General features: G+C 34.6%; 1 protein-coding gene across 1 annotated transcript in view; it reads right to left on the bottom strand.

Annotated features, from left to right (window-relative positions):
• Positions 1-20,946, bottom strand: part of LOC124369331 — a 61,000-nt gene that overhangs the window by 10,041 nt on the left and 30,013 nt on the right. Inside the window, exons 2-4 of the mRNA XM_046827291.1 lie at positions 20,001-20,133; positions 16,381-16,523; positions 5,812-5,965 (exon numbers count right to left, since the gene is read on the bottom strand). Coding sequence (XP_046683247.1) covers positions 5,812-5,965; positions 16,381-16,523; positions 20,001-20,133 — 430 coding nt within the window. The remainder of the gene's footprint in view (positions 1-5,811; positions 5,966-16,380; positions 16,524-20,000; positions 20,134-20,946) is intronic.

Raw genomic sequence — 20,946 nt, 5'->3', positions numbered from 1 at the left:
CTTGATCTACTTAAACATTGCATAACTATTAGTTTAAGGAACCCATATAAATATAAGTAGTATAAGTATAATCTAGGTACGCTGTTGTAAGTTACTATGCATGTATTTAATTAATTATTTTAAGTGTTAATTCCGCAACCGATCAAAACTACAACAACAACAGATATTTACTCAAGTCCTGAGTAAATGTAATAGCCCGAATTATCATTACATATAATTTTTTGTGTTTAATGTTAACATTGATTTTAGTGAATTATTTTAGGAATGCATCCCGATTTTTATTAATATTAATGCAATGTTCCATGCATTAAATTGTACTATTAACAATAAAGGTAATCTATTATATAGTTCGTTTCCAGGATCTGAAAATAACATTTCAGTGAAACCATTAGCCACCTAGGAATACAAATGAATTGTTGGATATAAATTTTAATTACATAGACAAACAGACCAATTAAACGTAGACAATTTCATTTAGATTCCAATTGTCACTGTACATAAGTACTATACAATTCCTACAGAAATGGAAGATATGAGGATATGGCAAAATGATGAACTTTATGAGGTTCAAATTCGTAACGTATTTTTGTATTCTTTTTTAAAGAAGTAATGAATTTAAAATTATCATTGAAGTAAGTTAAAACTTTCGTTTCTCTTAGAAAAGTGTGTGCTTTTTTGTAATTTCTACTTTTTAACATAAATCCCAGGACTGATATTAAAGAAATCTACTCACTCTGTCCTCGCCATCTACACCAGTAGTCCCGGACTGTCTGTATCGTTTTAAAACGATAGTTGGCAAGTGACATCCCTAAAACGTTGAGACAATAATTCAGATAGACGAAGAGCAAACAGTAGCACGGACAGATAGAAGGACGGACTTACCGATCTCTACCTCCGCCCCAACCACTCAAGCCCACAGCTCCCAGATAAGCTGCCTTATTGTGATTCGGTTCGGCGGAAATAGACTCTTCACGTTTTGATTCAAATTGGTTTTTCTCGAGTAAGTCGACGGGCAATCGTCCACAGTAGTTGTTTTTGTTGTTGGAATCGATTCGATGATTTTCACAACACTGCCCTTGCTTTAAAAAGAATTGAGACAAACTAAATCAAAGGAGACGCATATTATCATCTGGACTAAAGAAGAGGGGGTAAAATTACAATTGGGTTGTTAAATGGTAAAATATTATGCTCAAACGGTTCTGAAACAAAATGTTTTACGATTATAACTAACTCAGGAACGTGAGTTATGGTACTAATTTATATTACAAAAATGTTCCGCTTTCTGAAAACCAAAGACAAATTACTTCCATGTGAGATATTTAGCACCAAATTTTTCCAACGGGCGCTATCTTAGAACAGGTGGAGTTATCTTTTGTTCTGATGCCAAAGATAAGCTACAATAAGACAAAGAGTCGTGTAAAATTACTCAACTGTAACTTAACCATGTATACACGTTGATAGGCTTATAACACGTACTATGAAACACCTTATGTTCGTCTAGATCAAAGGAAGAAAACCCTGAGCTATCCGTCTATAGTTCCGAAATACTCTGCAAGTGCCTGATTGTTTATGCATACAACATTCCTGAAAATCTAAAATATCCATCATTAAGTATTCAAGTACAACGGACAAGTGTAATATGCTCTTAAAGCAGTTAACTAATTTAATGAGACAAAAAAATCGGGTAGCCTTACCCACTGGTACGATAGACGATACCTGATGAATCGGAGTTGATTAATAATATGATGTAACGTTTTAAAATGATTTAACATGCTTATTTTATTGAATTGGTTTTATACTGAGTAGACCTCGGTAGTATTTCCGCATTTCTCACATAGATACTGCTCCCGTTACAATATATTAGCATAAGGGAATTTTCATTCATGTGTTTCAGTATGTCAGTGAATCAGCAGTAGCAGAAATGTACTGGGGAGAAAACGTTCCATACTACAAATAGATCATTCTGGGGGACCCTCTGACTTTGGCTCAAGTAGTGACAATGATTTGGCTTCCACTCTAAGTACTGTTTTAGCCGCGCAGCATCCGCCGCGGCGTAGAAGCCAGCGCGACCGTATGATAAACAAAGCACCTTTGACTTGAGCACTAAAACAGCACCTGTGCAATATGAAATCTATTTTCGAGTGACATCTAATCTTGTTTTGGCAACTGAATTTGCATGTTTGTTTGCTAGCAAAAACCAACTAGCTGAATGAAACGTTTAAATAGCACGTAATTTAATTGGTACGAATTGTGCGATTCTATACAGTGCAGTCAATAACTTTAAACGTGATAGATACTAATATGATACTTATATACATTAATATGTGATATAAAAAATATGCTTGTGTTCACCGTCATTACTTATTAAAACATACCAAAATTTGGTTTCAAAATTAAAAAGAAATTGCTTAACCTTAAGCTAGAAAGATAACACATGAAGTGTGTGTTAAGTAATAGCAACGGAAATGTATTTCATTTGGTCGTGACAATATTTAGTTTATTTTAAAGAATAATAGTAATAATGCATTGAAATATTGTAAAATAAGCAGTCTTCAATCAATCCAAGAACTACGAAAAGATCACAATTTTGCGTAATTGTATACGATATAAAGTATATTTCTGTGTTAAATTATATTTACAAATTTTAATCTTACGCATGCATGATGCGTAAGAACGAAACTATTTAGTAAGACAGATCCACAAAACGGAACGCATTAAAATCATGCTCATTGACAGTTGGGCCGCTTCCCCTACACCTATGTAACGTACAGTAAGACAGATAACAACGATCCACGGATCGAGTCGGTGCGATAGCAACGCCATGTTATTACAGAGCTGACCACATTATAACCCTGCTCGTTGACAGTTGGGCCGCTTCCCCTACACCTATGTAACGTACAGTAAGACAGATAACAACGATCCACGGATCGAGTCGGTGCGATAGCAACGCCATGTTATTACAGAGCTGACCACATTATAACCCTGCTCGTTGACAGTTGGGCCGCTTCCCCTACACCTATGTAATATACAACACTTGTCATTGATGTCTATATTGCTAAAGCCTTTCTTCGCTCTCGTATATTATTCCGAGGCAATTTCAACTGTAACTGTGCGAGGATAAGTTAATTACTCTTTTGTGTTAATAACCACAGGTAGTTTACAACACATTTTATATATATATATATATATATATATATATATATATATATATATATATATATATATATATATATCTACTTGAATCTGTTATTGTGAAGTATTGTTAATACTGTTTTTAACTAAGTCCATAAAATACGGTCCTCGTAATAAGAGCGTTCATTGATTTTTTAAACTGCTAAATACTCTTAGGAGTACATCGTTAACATTTTATATCGCTCGTAATTTCAATGTCGTGTTTAGGTAATAAAAAAGTAAACAGATTTTTAAATGTTTATTGTTAATTCATATTAAATTGCTTAATACACAATACTATAGTAAACAGTTTTAAAACATTTTTCTGTGACATATATTTTTTCTGTTGGACCTAATGTCTTTCTTTTATTAATATGACATTCAGTTCCAGTAGATCGGTTTTCCAGTACGTTTTAAATATGTACAAGGTTCTCAATGTCAACGAGTAGTTCAAGTTTTAGAACATAATAGTTGTAAATGCCTGCTAAAATATCAAGCAATAAAAATTAAAACATCCTGTTCCTTTTTTTTACAAATTTTTAACTTTTACATTAATAAATGTAAATTTAAACTCAAGCCCCGGAATCTACGAGTATCTCGAACAATAAATAGGCAGAAAGGGTTTATTTCAATTTTAAAATATGAATTGAAGTCAAAAGGTAAATTACTGTCATTAAGTATAGAATCAGATAAAATCACAAATTAACTTAAAGAAGTTGTAATGATAAAGGAGACTGAATTGTGAACTATCCAGATGGATACGTTCTGGGAGTACTCTGAGCACGTGTATTATACAGTCGAGACATGTGCGGAGACTATCGATGATGATGAGACTGATCGAGAAGCCTGTTGCCAGTTGCTAACCACTGGAGTCGATCATGTCCGCTTCCCCTTGGCCTGCAAGCCGGGTCGAGCACTCCGGGTCAATCACCAATCAGTGCCTCCTGCCTCACCAGCCTCGCAGTTCTCTGCCCACTTGCCAAACGTAATGACGGCTTAACAGATCTTCTTTTGGGCTTTCTTTCTTTACCTGAACATCGCATTAACTTTCTGCGCCTTTTAGTCGCCCTTGTTCCTTATAACCGATGCGCCCCGTTATCATGTACAAAAAGAGGTCTATGTTTTAAAGCAAAGTTGGGTTCTTAATGAAAAGGGTTCCTTAGATATCATTTATCTTTATACACGTTTCCATTTCATAACCAGAACCTGGACAGGAATACTGAACCCGTGGAACATCGGTGCACTGGTAGACTTACATAGATACAATAAATATCTGGTCATGCAGGGCGTTTAGATCTTGAGGTTATATTTCTATTATAAATTGTATATTGTTATATAATTATAAATGTATAAAACAAACATCATTTGGACTTACGAAATAAAACATGGACGAATAAAGCATTTGTCGAATTCCTAATAAGCGACGTTTTACAAGAATAAAACAGTAATAGATTTTCAAAGCCTCTACACCAAGAACGTATCCAGAGATAGAAAACAGAACACGTCCTGTATTGTTGCAATTTTTCTTTAACATTAATACAAAACAATTAATGAATCAGAAAGTCGTAAAACATTCTCTCGCGTTTTTGGGACTTATCACACCAGAGAAGCTGAAAAATATCAATTATGATTTATTATTTCAACGTATTAGTGCGCTTATCATTGTTGTATAATGCTTCCAGTATTAAAAACGTTACAGTAGTTTCTTGAATATCTGTAGATAACAAAGTACCATATGTAATTTAGTCAACCCAACAATACAATAAAATATTCCAATATGTGTAAGCTAATATCATAATTCGAATAGTCAACTATTTTTAAGTTCACACAATTTATTTTTTTTTAAATCCCATGCGGAGGTAAATAAATACTTCATAAAATAATACTAATTAAAAGTTATTTATTACGTATTACAAAACATGCACGTTACTGCATTAATCAGAAGACCAAAAGGGTATTCACTTCTTTAGTTATGGATACCCCAAGAGATTCAACAATGTGCAACTCATGTAGTACTTTACAAAACAACAAAAGGGCCCTAAAACTACTTTACCCAATTAAACGAAGTGACTGCAGTTATTTAGCCAAAACCGTGCACAAACGGGCTGACAAATTTAAATGAAGCTCTAAATCTTAGTGTAACTGCAGAGCCTTTTATGTACAACCTGACCCCTTATTCTTTGTGTTTCGGCTTGAATACGCGTATTTGCTCATAAACTTCGTCGGAAATGTAACTGCGGGCGCTGACAGGATTACAACTTAAACCTTTATTCTAGTAACAAACAACTTGGGACATATTTATAAATGATTGGCCTTTGTAACAATTACTTGTAAGACTGTATTGGTTAGAAGTCTTGACACCATCTTCATTCTTAATTAGACATGAAACGCAAAGCGATATTGGCATGTGCAGTTTTGTAGATTGTAGTATCTAAACACAATTTCGAAATAAGTGATATAGTTTGATTTTTCATTTTATTCCGTTATAAAAACTGGTAACTTATTCCGTACTATTTTAACACAAACGTTGAAATATAATTTATTCCAAAATCATACTCCTAAAATTGTTCGAATCGAACTGACCGTTATACAGAAGAAGAAAAACATTATTTTGCTAATGAAGAAAAACATTTTACTCACCAACAAAGTCTGCGAACGTGATGTTCTGTGTCACCGTCACTGGAGTCATTGGACATCAGGCTGCTTAAGTCCTGTATCTTCTGTTGGTAATCACGTGCGCACTCCTCGTAGTCCTGTTTGACCTCCCACATACAGTTGGCGTGCCTCAGGAACTCTGCATGTGCAACATATATAGTTACATATACATAGTTACATGGTTGAATAGATAAGATATATACACATACAGATTGTGCCTAGTCACATTCTTTGGATAGTCAGGAATCGTCTATAGTATTATTCAGGTGATATGTACAGAATAATTGTCTGAACTCAGCTAAAATCTCGTCTAAATAAAACTCATAAGACGTGACTACACTATACTACTATACAAATAGGCATGAAATAGTTGTTATGTATGGTACTAGTTTACAACGGTTGTTTAGCAACTGATTATATTTAGAAGGCCATCACATTCCATCGAATGAGTAGTGGAATTAATTGACAATAAGCTGATTGACATTAATTAAAATTGAAGTCCACGAGTTCAAAATATCAAGAATTTAACCTTCAAAACATATAACGATACATGCACATTATATGTTTAGCATGATGCTGTTGTTTAATCCTTACATACATTAATGACAATAAATTAAAAAGAGAGACACATTTATGTACGGTTTTAACCGATACGTACAGTATCACATGTGCTGACATAACGTTTATCGTTAACATTTCGTCAATGAGTTGTATACTGATAACGCACTAACGGGCTCAATGTAAGATAAGACGTTGTGAGTATCGTGGCGTGATATTTTCATGAGTTTCGCTTGATAGGAACCTCGGTGATATACTATATCTCTCTGATAGGTAAAGAGGCTTTCAGTCGAATCACCTTAATAGTAGATAATTTTTTTCATTTTTCGTCTGTATCATCCCACTATTACTCGTCATACATTGTGTATTAGCATTTCTATACTCAGGGATGTAATTTGTTTTCCTCAAGAGAAAGATGAGGACGCTAAAATTGTGACTTCGTGTACTTCTTGAAAAAAGTTATTCGTTACCTCTTCAAATGTAAATGTTTGTTTTATTTCAAAAAACAATCTTTTAAAAGGTAGCAAAAACCGATATTTAATAAAAAACTAAATGTGAAAACATATAAATGGAAGTTGGGAAGCGCACGTGCACACAACAATAGAGAAGAGTTGAAGAGGAGTACTGGGAACAGAACATCCAACCCGAGAGCGTTCGAGGACCTGTCGCCTTTTGTCTGCCACTGTTCTGTTAGTTAATTAATCGCATATTATTGTTTTCATCTCATCACTATAAATAAAACTTCTCATTTCGATTGTAAAACTCGTGCTACTTTAATACAAAGGTTCAATTGTGCATTGTGCGGGTATAATTCTGGACGTGGTTCTGTGATTCAAAGTAAAGAACCCTTCCTACAAAGCTAAATCCTAAAAAGCTTCTTTAACTACCTGTTCAATGTATATTCTCTAGAATGGCTCAACCTATAGATTTGAAAATTTGTACGTTTACTCATTCATACACTTAGCTTACAAAGACAATCAACGTGTTCCAAAATGTAGTTGCAAAAATAACAGCCATATTAACTTTCTAACTTAAAGCTATCGAAGAAAGGTACCAGTAAAATAGAATTGATCGGTTTGATACATTGTTAAGTGCGTTGGGACTTTATCATAGATTACTTATTTACAAAAATTACCAGTAAAAAGTAAGTAATTTATAAACATATACAGTTTTTAATTATGTAAGTCTAGTAAATAAACATGGCCACCATTTTGGAACAGTATATTGAAGAGTTATTTTCTTTAAGTGGCTGTATAGATGAATAGCGTAAAAACTTTGTATCAAACTGTTGAGCCGTTCAAGAGTTATACATTATATTGGGTGTTACAACGGTTCTTAAAAATTTCAACAAGTGTAATTTTTTAATGTTTAATAGGCTGTAGCTCCTAAACTAGTAAGTTAAAGACAATTCTAAAATTAAAAACTCTTTAAAATGATTTTTTATCCAAAATTGAAAAAAGATGTTCCATAAGAGATTTAAAGTTAGTTGCCATAATGGAATGTGGTGGTCAAATTTTAAAATTTTTAAATCATACATTTAGTTGCTAGTAAAAGAATGTGAAGCTCCCCATTTAATCTTTCCTATAAATCTAATCGTTTCTGAGATACCAATGGTAGCACAGGTAATTTGGACACCTTGGTCAAAAAAGCAAAATTTCGGATAGCTAGTAATGGCAGTAGATACGTAACAGTTGCGATTCCTTGTAAGCTGATCACCCGAATATTAGTTCCACGCTTGGGGAAAGATTCTTGTGGAACATTAAAAACCCTCGTGTAATAAAACGAACGGTAACTAAAAAAAACATTTACTAACATTCAATCAAAGGTACTTCCGACAAGTAAAATTTTAGTTTTAATTGAACGTTTCCTGACGTCCTTTTCACGGACCCGAAAATGAAGGTTCTGGTTTTGTGTTATTGCTAAACTATCAAATTAGATAGACTTTAGTAGATTTATCTCAATAGCTTTTTATATCAACTATAGTATACTAGTACGTAACACGTTTTTACACAGTTTATCACAGTTGATATTTTCTACAACTGTGTATTCTGCACAATAGTTTTATGAATACTATATGATGTACTGACTCGTTTAGAAACGTATTTAGGTGAAGCTGTAAGAAAGACGAATGTTCTTAATTATTGATTAAAAATGGTTTGTTGATCAGAGTGAAACATCTACTGAAAGAAGTCTGAAAACTGTAATCATATCCGTGGAACAAGAACCTCAAAAAAGCAATCAAGATGTATAAGAGAGATAATGGTTGTGACGCAAATTGTGAAATAATAGTGGCAAGGCCTTGGAATTGGTGCTGCGATCTGGAATAACAACACTCCAGACCCGCTTACTTGTCCAGGTTTACTTCCTGCTGCCGATCATGTGTTATCCATGTTAAATACTTGAAAGGAAATTCCCGTGTTTATATTAACTGATGAACGCTCATCAGAATGTAAAACAGCTTATACAACATTTATTTGTATTCCGAACAGATACTTGTACGACAAATACAACACGGCCATCAGAACATTACCCGGCGGCAATGTAAATATAAAACGAAGTTGATGTATCTAAATGTTTGAATCTGAAAACATTAAGTCTATTCTATTTATTAGTAAGTGGAAAGTTCCGATTACTCCAAACCCATACGGATCGGAAATTTCCAGGTATGCATCTATAGAAAATAACAAGGATTGTAAACAAGAAGATTACAAGAGAACCTGAACCAGTTAATTCCGGTTTACTTAATGACCATCTTAACGACCATTCCAGGTTTATCGAATCTGATCTTTTTTATAAATTCTTGCTCAGAAAAGTTCTTGTAGTTGCCAGTCATCTGACCACCCTAAGAAGGAGCACGGTCTTGTTCTCGGAGTACCTTTTGTGAAACAAATAACTAGGTACAAATAATGGCGCATTAAACAAGTTCTTGCGCCACCGGTAAACGATGACCTTGAAAGTGTGGCGTGAAACTTGTGTTCCGTTCTCGGTATGACGCGAGTACAGGCTATGTAGTCAGTTAAACAGGCGGCAAGGCCAGCCACTAAGTAGACCCGCTGGTGACGTAGAATCGTACGATGTTCACTCTCACCAATCGGGTGATCGGACGAGTCGACGACCAACCGTGCGGCACCATTCTGTTTTATCGGGACTGACGGCTCCGTGGCCGACCGACCGGAGTCTACGGCAACAGCAGATCCTTTTACACTTCTGGCCTATATCTTTTGCGGCTTCTCCTATTGGTAAAGAATAAGAAACTGACGACTTTGAAAAGATAAACAGGTGCATGGCGGTCCAACCACAATCTTATTTATAACATTCTAGAAATTCTATATGGTGGCTTACTGGGGCCTCCTTGGCAAAAAAAGCCGAAGTGCGCTACGCGTGGTCCGTTTAGCAGTGTGGACAGGCGTGACCTAGTTCGGTTTGGTTCAGACTTCCCGTTTAACCACTATCCATTTGAAATCAGTTTTTTATAGGCAATCAAAGGTAAAGGTACAATTATAATGTTACAAGGTTGATGTTAGGGTAAAACATTCTCGCTAATACTGTCGCAATTAATATGAGCCAAATAATATCTAGAGAATACTACGTACCCCATAAATGGAGCGGTGAGCTCATTTGAGTCAAGTTAGTTGCGTTATGGTTGTCGATGGAGAGACCGACACTGTGACATAACAGTTACGTGTGATACATCCGGTAGTGTGGACAGTACTACATAACGTGTTCACGAAATACACTTTGTTCCATGTTTATAGTGATAGAGTACAACATCAATTATGAACGGGGGCAGTAGGGTTAACTCTAACAATCCTGGAAACTGTACCAGTCAAACTGATAAACAAACTTGGAAAAATCACAGATTACGTTTATGTGAAGCAACTCGCCACAATACAACACTGACAAATCCCTTTTCGACTGCGAAACCATTTGGCTGATTTAATGTTGAATTGACCAAGCATAAAATTAGGAAACAAAAATAATACAGCAGTAGAGAGGAATGACGATTCTACAGCGGTCGGTTATTTGCAATCCAAATTCTCTGAATTGTGTAGACCTTAACACAGTCTGACACTGTCAAAAAGGGTTTAACTATTCAAAGTCTGACATTTTTTGTCTCAATTGTGTTGCTGATCTTAAATTAAAAACTGATTCAATTGAGTTTTTAAATCGACAAAAATGTATTAACAACCAAGTCAACTGGTTTGCGATTAAAACTCTATGGTTGATTGTAAATCTGGTTCTGTTTGTGTACGACCAATGAGATTGTTTACATCCAGAATTGACCCTGAGTAAAACCAACGATTTGTTGACCTACTACAACTACATTTATGAGCGGCCCTTCGACCTTTATCCCTTCCCTTCTGATGTTTTTTACGTTGCTCTATTCTATTTAACTCGTTAACGAGATAACGCTTTCTGATATTTACGTTCATACGTTTTCATTGCATTTCCTTTGGGATTTTCAGTATTTTCTCTCTCTGAACTACTGTAGTTAGCAAATTCCATTTTGATTGATGTTTCCATCTTATAATTGCACAACAAATTACATGCGGTGTCTAATGTTCTAAATGGTGATTACTCACGTTCATAAGTTATCATATTGTGGCTCATCCGTAAACTATGATTGTGTAAAGGAATCTTCACTTTTAGTTTTTGCGGACATTCACTGTTCAAACGAGTACATTTTAATAAGAAAACGCTATTGTGTCCAATTTGCTCTTATTATTCAATACAACACTTGCAGAATAGGAATTTTAATTGCAACAATTTTTCTTGAACCTTAAATTAAGAACAAGAAAAACCACTAAGACCGATGTTGGTATAAGTACAAGTACTTATATTATTATATAATTACGGAAAATATTTTGACAATTACCGCGCATAAGACCGGTTTAGCGGACTTTATATCTACAGTGTAAAGTGGAGATTAGAGCAAATACGCGTTATAAACGCCAATTAATTACAGTCTCATAGCTGATAGATAGCAGATTCGTAATTAATGATAATACATATGTAGTTATAAAAAAATAGTTACGTAATACAGTGGTCATTCCATTCAGTGTGACGTAGGTCTACAAGTTGGTAAATAAACACACCACTGCGCGCATACTAATTTAAAAAGCTTGTTTAGTAGAAAATGAGATTCACTGATGTTGTTTTAACTGGCAGACCAAAAACAAACCATCTTAAAGGTTTAACCGTCTTTTTATCTCATATTAACAACACATTTAAAATTAAATATTTTAAAATGAAAATACATGGTCAATTTTTTTATTATTTTTACCACTTTTATTCTATCTTTTTCTACACAACAGACTACACATCTAGTTGTAGGATCAGACTTGTGCAAAGGTTTTACTGAAATAACTCTTATTGTTTCCTTTTAAGTTTATGTATCTATAAAACAGAGTGTTCTTAAAGAATTAATTTTATTGTCAGTGAGAACATTAGCAAGACTGAAACTATATATTTCTGCGGACAAGTGTAAATTATTACCTCTGATATATACGATTACATGTCTCGTATTTAATTTCAAAACAAGAGCTGACATCCCATCTTAAGTTTTCTTTTCATCATACAAACTAACTGAAATGTCTACTAGCCTAGTACTACCACATGTGTCACTTGAAGGTTAAATGACAAGCGATAAGATGACAGGAGTGAGTCATCCATAGTATAAGAAGTACCACATAGTAAGGAGATAAGCAGAGTTGAGGTTACAAGGATGAGAATAGCCGCGAAGCTAGGTTAGGTCACGTGGTTCTGGGAGGTGTGTACTGGCGGACCGCTACGTCACACATCGCCTGATTCGTGACGTCAGACCCCTTCCACTCACACACTGGTTCTACTAGTTGAAGGTAATTATGCTCGGAAATAACTCAATGAGTTCACAATGCCGCACCACGCCACGCCTCGCCGCTCCACAGTCCCGCTCCCTCTCTGCCAGTTTTTATTCTCAACCGCCACATCAAGGCCGCACAGATCCACCGGTTTCGGCTGTTCAAAATCAAATATCCATCAACAGCTCACTTTGGAGAGTTTGGATCGGGAAAGCCACGTTCACACAACCTAGCACCTGCTGTGTGACCTCCAGTACATTTAACTATGGTCACGAAGATAAAATCATATAGCATAAAACTATAGTTTTCACTTTTATTGAACCCATCTCTTTGTTAGTTAACATAGAAAAAATAATGCAGTAAAGTCATTCAGAGAACTTAGAGAAGGAATGAGTTTTTGTTAGAAGCCACCCCATCAAAGTGATCTTGTTATCGTGTTCACAAAGTTATGCAAAAGTGGTTTGTTAAATAACCTAAACCTGACAAAATGTTGATACATGTCGCTCGCCTTTTTAACGTTTGATTAGTTAGTAGTGAATTCGATTTTAAATGATACGCCACATTTAAATCCTAAATTCTTCATCACAATAATTAAATAGAAGTAGTCAAACAGTAACTCAGTGGATCTTATTCTTCTAATGGCAGAACCAGCAAAGTAAAAGTGGTTAACATTGTCAGTTTGCTTGCTCAATATTTGTTAAAGCACATTTTAAACCACAACATTATATCTCTTAAGGTGAGGCGTTCCCATGTACAGGTATATTAAAAACCACCAAAGATAGCACAGCGATCAAGAAGCATGACTTAACAATCAATAATCGTCCAAGTTCAATTTTACCAATTTTTGTGAAAGTCTTGTGAAGGCTTGTTTTCAAAGACTAGGAAAATTCTTTATCCAACATTTTTTTGACAATCAAGTTTAGGTTTCTTAAGAATATATCATCAAATGATGCCATTAAAAAACTTGTAGATAAAATAATAATGAACTTGGAGAGCTAACCGCGCACTCCTCACGTGTTCCTCAATCTGGCAAAGTTGTGGGTTATGCAGATTGCAGTAGTGGACGAGATCGTACCTCATTAACAAAGGCCAGTATGTTGAATTGTTAACACTCTGATACAAAAATCAAACATAATGTTCTAAGTTATTTCAAGTAATCACATACCTAATCTGCAGCGTTGAGGTGAATGTGCTAGGTAACCCTAGCATGTTTAATGCAACTATTAGCTGCAACAGAAAGCCATCTTAATGTTATCAAAATTAGAACCAAGAGTCGAATCATATTTGGCTCAGTTATCGAGCTGATTTTTGATGACTTTCCTGCATTTACACCTTGAAAGTTACTGCTTTTGCAGATAGGGCTACTCCTAATTAATTCAGAGCAGAAACTTACATAGTTATGTACTAGAGGCAAAGACCGGTATAGAGTGCAATAGTATCGAACACAGGCATCAAAATAACGTATTTACAAGTCGATTCGAGATTCAAAGACCGATTAAAACGATTTTACGCTATGGAAGAGTTTTTTGGAAAGTCGAGACCATTAAGTATCATTAAGAGCAAATTACGCAGGGTTAATTAATGATTGGGGAGATAAGAATGTAATTTACTGTATGCATGAATTTAATGAGGTAAATTAATGATAGTGTCAGAAAGAGAGGCGATTGTAAGATTATAAGCTACGTTTTCAAGTCTGCCATTGCTAAGCATATAGCCCACAAAACACGATCATTACTGATTACATTTAATAAATGTATAGTTCCTCCCAACTGTTTGCAATAGTTTTTGCTAAGTATGATATAAACAGCATTTTGTTGTTGTTAAATAACTCTTGCTACAGAGAAGGTTTTGTTATTGGCGTTCCCACATATTTTACGACTAAAATAGTAGACAATTACTTTTAAACTACCTTTCACGTGCATATCAAAAGTTGTTTAAATGAATCCCTGAATAAATCTTTAAACCTTAGAAATATAACACATGTGAAATACAATTTGAATGCTTGAAAAAGTATTAGTATTAAATATTAATAAGTATTCATACTACTAACGTTTTGTTTATCATTAGTTGTAAAAGTTTGTAAACTTGCTTTTATAATAATTTATCAATATAAAAAATTTATAATATTACCTCATTTTGTTTTTTGTGCCTTGAAAGATTTATCCACCTGTACTAATAAACCCTGAACGCTTTTGAGGGTTAATAGCTCGCTTGTTGATGTTCAACCTTCATAAGTAGAGTTTTGTTTATGTTTGTGGCCAAATAGCAACCTATACCACTCGAAGGTTTCAACAGTCCAAGGCAAAACTAGGAGTGGCTTCGTCTCCGACATTGGTCAGTGAGAATATATCACCACAGGAGAGTTAGCTAACGTTTATCTTTGACATATCAAGCGAAACTGCTATTTTGGTTTGCCACTCGGCTTTCCCCTCTCTCTTAGGAATTCGGTTTCAGCTGGTGGAAGGAGCTAAGCACTCAAGCGGAATTCCCTTGCTACAAATATTTTTTCATGCGGAAAGGTTAGACAGGAAAATCAGAATTAAGGAACACCACAAACATGATTTGGAGTAATCGTAATAATACGGATGTGTAGTTAATATATAACGATTACATTTTAATTGCTTCAGAAGTAATAAGTGAGCTTGTGATAAGTTAGGGTATGGGCAGTTTTTGTAAGATCCATTGTATAGTTGTAAGTGTATATTTTGTAATTTAGGTGAAAAGAAATAAGTTTTGACAAAATATAATAATAATAGTTTTAAATGTAAGGACTTGTGCCATTTAACTAAAGTAATACAAATGGTTCTGTGTACAAAACATTTCTTGATTTGAGATTGTATAAATATATACACATCGAAAATAATGGGCAACTTGTAGTGAAAAGGTACCCTTAAAATACATGTTAAGCATAGTACATAAAATTTGACCTTCGATTACGGAATAAAATATTCAAAATTGCACAATTTTTGTTTTATATACAAACTCTTCTAGATACATACATAAATACATACATACATATATATATATATATATATATATATATATATATATATATATATATATATTTATATATATATATTTGTAATTGAAGCGAAAATTCACAAAGCTTCTTGTTTTTAAAATACATAGTTACAAGTTACATATTTCGTGATGGAAAACTAGCCCAGATAGCATTAGACAAGAAACAGTCAAAGTCTATTAGAAATTCAAAACCAAATCAGTCTAATACACTAGTTTACACAATTATGGAATTCCTTAAATACTTTGTAACAAAAGCACATTTCAAACAGCAGGCTCGGATAACACTTCTGCGTCCAAACAAAAATGCATATAACCCTGGCATTTTAGATTCTGTATAGATAATTAACTGACATCTTTTGATTGATTTTATATTGAATTTTCAATAGTAACACGCCGTCATAATTATGGTAAAATTATCAACCTTAAAAATTAACTCGGAGAACAACGTGATATAGAATCGGTTGTACATCCTATACTCTTATTTATAAATTGTGAGATCATTTCCTCTTTTGTAATACTATGAGCAACAAGATTTTAGAAGGAAAAATTGTGTGAACAGACTTTCAAACTCAACCAAATCATTCTATTTAGTTAACAATTTCTGTCACTATGCATAACGGTGATGATGATTGATTGCTCATGACGTGTAATCTTTTTTTTAATTTTTCTAATACACCAAACCATTGTGCTATTTGGTGTATTGAAAATTTGCAGTATTTTCACATGCACCTAAACTAACAATAAACGTTTAATCGGTTCACTAGATTCTAATTTTATACCATACACAAAAAAGTAGGAAGAAATAATGGCTACAGTGCAGTACATCCGGGAGTTGTTTCTGTCGTCCTTCCCAATAATGTCAGTACACACTAAACCAGTTTATTAAATATAATATGTTGTCCATAATTTATGCTCCTTACATGATGTGATCAATGAATTTGTCTTTGTAGTGTTATACGGGCCAGATCAAGTTAACAAATCTTGTCTCCACTTTAATATAGAGAAATAATCGTATATTTCAATTTACAATGTCGACGATTGGAATTATTCTTCAAGAGTATTTAAATTGAGACCTCGACTGAACGTATCTTTTCTTTCGGATAATTGCTTTACAAAATCCTGCATTCCGACTTACCGTCCTGGTAAGGTCCTTCCTGACAGATCTCTTGGATGACCATGCTGCTGCCGGCGTACAGCTTGTTGAAGTGAGAACGTTGATGAGGTGCCATGCAGCGTCTGGTGTATTCGTCAATACAACGTAGTCCTGCATTCAGATCTCTGCAACAGATACCACGGGGTCGTTATACATGGTTTGGTGAACACAGGATAAAATATACCTACGAAATATATAGGACTGATGCAAACGCAATCAGATAAGAATTTATAAGTAATCGACATGCTGCAGATTGCATACGAGCTAATAGCTAGAAAATTTAGAAAGTACTATAGTTTGCGTATTTTGGTAATTAAAAATGTATATCGCTATAAAGAAAAAATAACAATGTTTCTTTCTTCAGAGTACCAAACAATTCTCAAATCTGTAAAATGACTGTTCTTTCCTCGACTGCCCAAGGTCTTGTGAACGGAAGAACCGAGACGTTGCGAATGGGATATTTACAGCAGGTACAGTACGACAATAATCGAGTACACTAAAGTCAACACACCGCGTGATAAAGCCACCACTACAAGTGCAATGCTCTCTCCCTCCAAAACTATCGTAGTTCCTTCTTGTTCAAACTTGCCAGCATTCTAATTCCAACAAGTCTTGGATGTTGGGTTATATACAATCTTTAAAGGAATTTCAAACCAGCAATAAATGCGATATTGATACACGTTATACATAATTACGACAACATATAAACTAAATTATCAAGAACCATTTGTCAATTGATTAAAAAAATTATTAATATTTTCAAACAACGGTCAAAACCAAGACAAAACCAAGCAATTATTGATGTAACATTGTGATTACTCGTTAAAGTTATTTTGCTGATAAACACGGTAATTTAAAAACACGTATCAGTGCGTTGTTTATAATTTTTTCGAGGTAGAATCAAACGGCGACGATTTACATTCCAGCTCAATATATCACTGGATATCTTGTAAGCTACAGATGACAAACTGATATTGCAATGGTATTGTATTGGGTTTTAAGAACTGAAGACAACAATGAACGTGACTATTGTTTCTTTTATGACTGAATTTAGGATAAGACTAAATGAAATGATAACTTCTCGGCAGAGCGTCTGTTAATTTATGACTGATTGTTAATAGGGAATGAGTGGGCAGACCCAGAAATGGTTGGCACCTGAGACAGAGACACCTGCTAGTCTAAAGCTGTCGATGTGGTGAGAGAGGGGGGATGGTTATATCTAGTCATGGATGAATGTAGGGGACACACCTGCTGTATCTCCCCTGTTCTGTTCCTCTGTTGACAAACAACGCCAATAAATTCAATGTCCCGAGCGGGATATTAGTACGTCCTTGAATGCCCTTTTGTGCAGCCGCGGTTCGCCAGTTAGAGTAGAACTTCAACCGCACGAGAAATAGCCAACAGGCAGTTATGAGCAAAGAATACTAGCTGAGTTGATATTTCTGGAATTAATGATCGACTGCGAAAAGGTGCAACATGTTTTATTATAAATAAGTATGATGTAAAAGGTCTCATAAATAAGAATGTTTAACCATCTTGAAATACAAATAAGTTACTTATGGGAATCCTGTCTTGGTTGCACATTTCCAATACCATGCAATTGGTGTACTTCTTCCTAAAATAAAATGAAAAATACAAACAGTTTTCAGAATAATTGGACGACCTTACGAGAGCTATGGCTGAAAAACTTATCACAATTTTTAAACCAGCTAACTACACGAACAAAATCTTTTGAATCAGTGGCTGCCTTTTTATTTAAAACGTACATTCTTAGTTGAAAATTTAAGTACAATTTCACAATTAGGTTATCGTAAACCTACATACAAATACGAGTGCTGTATAAATAATACGAATTTACTAACAAACAAGATGTGTTAATGTTTGAGCAACGTTAAACACTAACTTTTTCACCTAAAATGCCCTTCTCAGTTCCCTAATAAAAAAGGAAAAAGGACAATCAGTCCTCCAGCAAAGAACTTCTCTGTCAGCGTTTGGGTGTAAAACGTACTCAGTTTCCTGGCGGGAAGACAAAACCCTCGGGAAGCCTGTAAAAAGTTTAGGTTTGGATTAAATTTGTTTCTAACTCATTGATATCATCACTGGTCTGGCTCGTTGGAAGCAAGCATGGGGTTGCACTTGGGGGGGGGGGGCTACTTTAATGTTAATGTGATGCATTACGATTATTATTATATTGTGACCTAATACGCTTTAAAATGAGGCTTTCCTAGTTACAGCAATATATTTTAACCTATAACGAAGCATAAATTGTGTTTGCTGTTATTTTTATATCTGGTATAAAAAAATGCAATATTTCACATTTTTAAGACGCTTGAAAATCTCTAAAAATCCTCCGAAACATATTGCTTGGAATGGGCAATTATTATAGGTACACAATGAAAAGTAGTAAAATGTATTTGGTGGTGAGAACTGGTTAACTATAAAGTAGTGAAGACAATCTTCTTATTCTAATTCTACAAGAAACTGAGTGGTTTCCTTGTTTTATATGGCTTACTAGTAGGCCTATATTAAGTAATAACTTTTTATTGGACTGAAGCGATAAAGTACACGTTATTAAACTGTTTTGTGGCATTAAAACATTTATTAACACAGATGTATCGGTAACTTAATCTGGCATTTTAATCTTGTACCTGCCTTCTCCAATTCGTGTTTCGGTCTCGATCACTGCCGCCTGCCCTTATCTATTGACAAATGCTGTTGCGTTACATTTCAATGGTGTAAAAACAAACACATGTAATCCTGTGTACAGTTGATACGTACACACTTCAGGATGTCTATAAACACATGTCCGTTCTAACATTCTTGTTTTCCCTTGCCGTAAATGTATTTTTATGTTTTACAATAGTATTACGAGAAAGTACACATTAATGCGAGTATATACTTCTACATTTTTATTAGTAGAGGATACTGCTACGTTTGGGTTGGATTGGAGGCACAGCTTATATTATTTAAATATATAGATGGAGTTAGGTCTGTTTGGTAAAATCTTATTAATAACTTGTAACCCAAGACATAGTGTCCGTATTGTTATATGATACAATGACTACATTGTTACCGGTCAATTGATCTTGGTTACGTAAACAATATATTCAATTTTAGTCTTTATGAGAAAAAATAAAAAGGCTGTCTTAGAAAAAAAGATGTGAACCGTGAAAAATTGAATAGGCTCTAACAGATGAATAGATTCACGATTCCTATTGAACCCAAATCTACAAAAAATAGCCAAAAGATATACGACTAAGGTTTCCATAATTGTTAATGAAATCTAGATTTTTCAGGGGTTTTACAACTAAAATTAAATCCAACGCTAATTCAGGGTTTTTAAGACTAGCAAACCCCATGGTAGCGTATTTCAGCGCGATTGTAAATCCCAACTGCCACCGTAAGATGGGCGAGCCCTGCCAAGGCGCCCACGGCGCGTGCTACAACCTTGAGTCTAGTTTTATGTTCGGTTCCTGAAGTTACCTTTCACTACTACTAAACTGGCTCGCCTAGTTCTGATCAGTTCATTATATTATTAATGGTCTAACGGTTATAGAGGCTTGGGCATGGTAAGGCTAAAAAGGTATCTGATAAAATCTTACGGGCAGATGAGGTCTAGATCTTCCTTTTTGGAGGCGAATCCGAAATCTTGCACGTTAGAGGAGCTCGGGAGTGAGCTGGCACACTGGATCAGGTGTTCCTGGTTACAAGGATGAGAGTCCGAGAGATGAGCTCCTGTAACAGACGACGGAGAACATCAGGGACAGTGCTACTGGTAGGCCTTCTTACTAATGCATTAAGTTAGCTAAGCATATACTTGTTTGATAGTAGGTTGACCCACATTCAATTATGTTTAAAAAATGTAGGCATGTAAGTTAGTAGCAACCGGTACATCCTACTAGCTTATAATAATGTTAATGTTAATAAAGCAACAAATAGTAAATATTTGTTTAGTATATTTAAATAAATATATAACATACATACATATATTTAATATAATATGATCATGCTATACTACATATCTATAAATCATCTCTAGACTAAACAACGAATGCAACGGAAATGTCAATAATTTCATAAAGTCGAGTGCTACTATTTTCAGAATACGAAGAATCGGAATAGAGTTAATAGATGTATCTTTGTTCAAACGTATCCACAACACGCGTTAGCCGCAACCGCATGGTAGACTTTTATGTGTACTTTTTTGCAAGAGAAGAATGCACAGAGTATAATAAAACGCTGAAATTCAAATTAAGAACAATATAGATTTTTTTTTAGTTGTCTTGTTATCGCATGAAAATAGAACTATCTCTAGGTCGCGTCATCGTAAAACCTAAAAATAGATATACAAAATACCGTCGCATATCCTAGGAGCTGAATACTTTATTTTCATATTATACCTACTGATGTCTGTTCATATCATATGTTTCAGATTATTAAACACGAATTATATCAAAAACAAACGTTAAAACCTATCGTCGTTGTAAATAATCACAGATAAGCTTCCGCTCTTCTGTATAAAAATATGCTTTTAAAGTTTCGGGGTAG

Source organism: Homalodisca vitripennis, chromosome X, assembly GCF_021130785.1.
Source record: "Homalodisca vitripennis isolate AUS2020 chromosome X, UT_GWSS_2.1, whole genome shotgun sequence".
NCBI classification, from domain to species: domain Eukaryota; kingdom Metazoa; phylum Arthropoda; class Insecta; order Hemiptera; family Cicadellidae; genus Homalodisca; species Homalodisca vitripennis.
The sequence above is the reverse complement of the archived record's forward strand: the minus strand, read 5'-3'. Positions and strand labels throughout refer to the sequence as shown.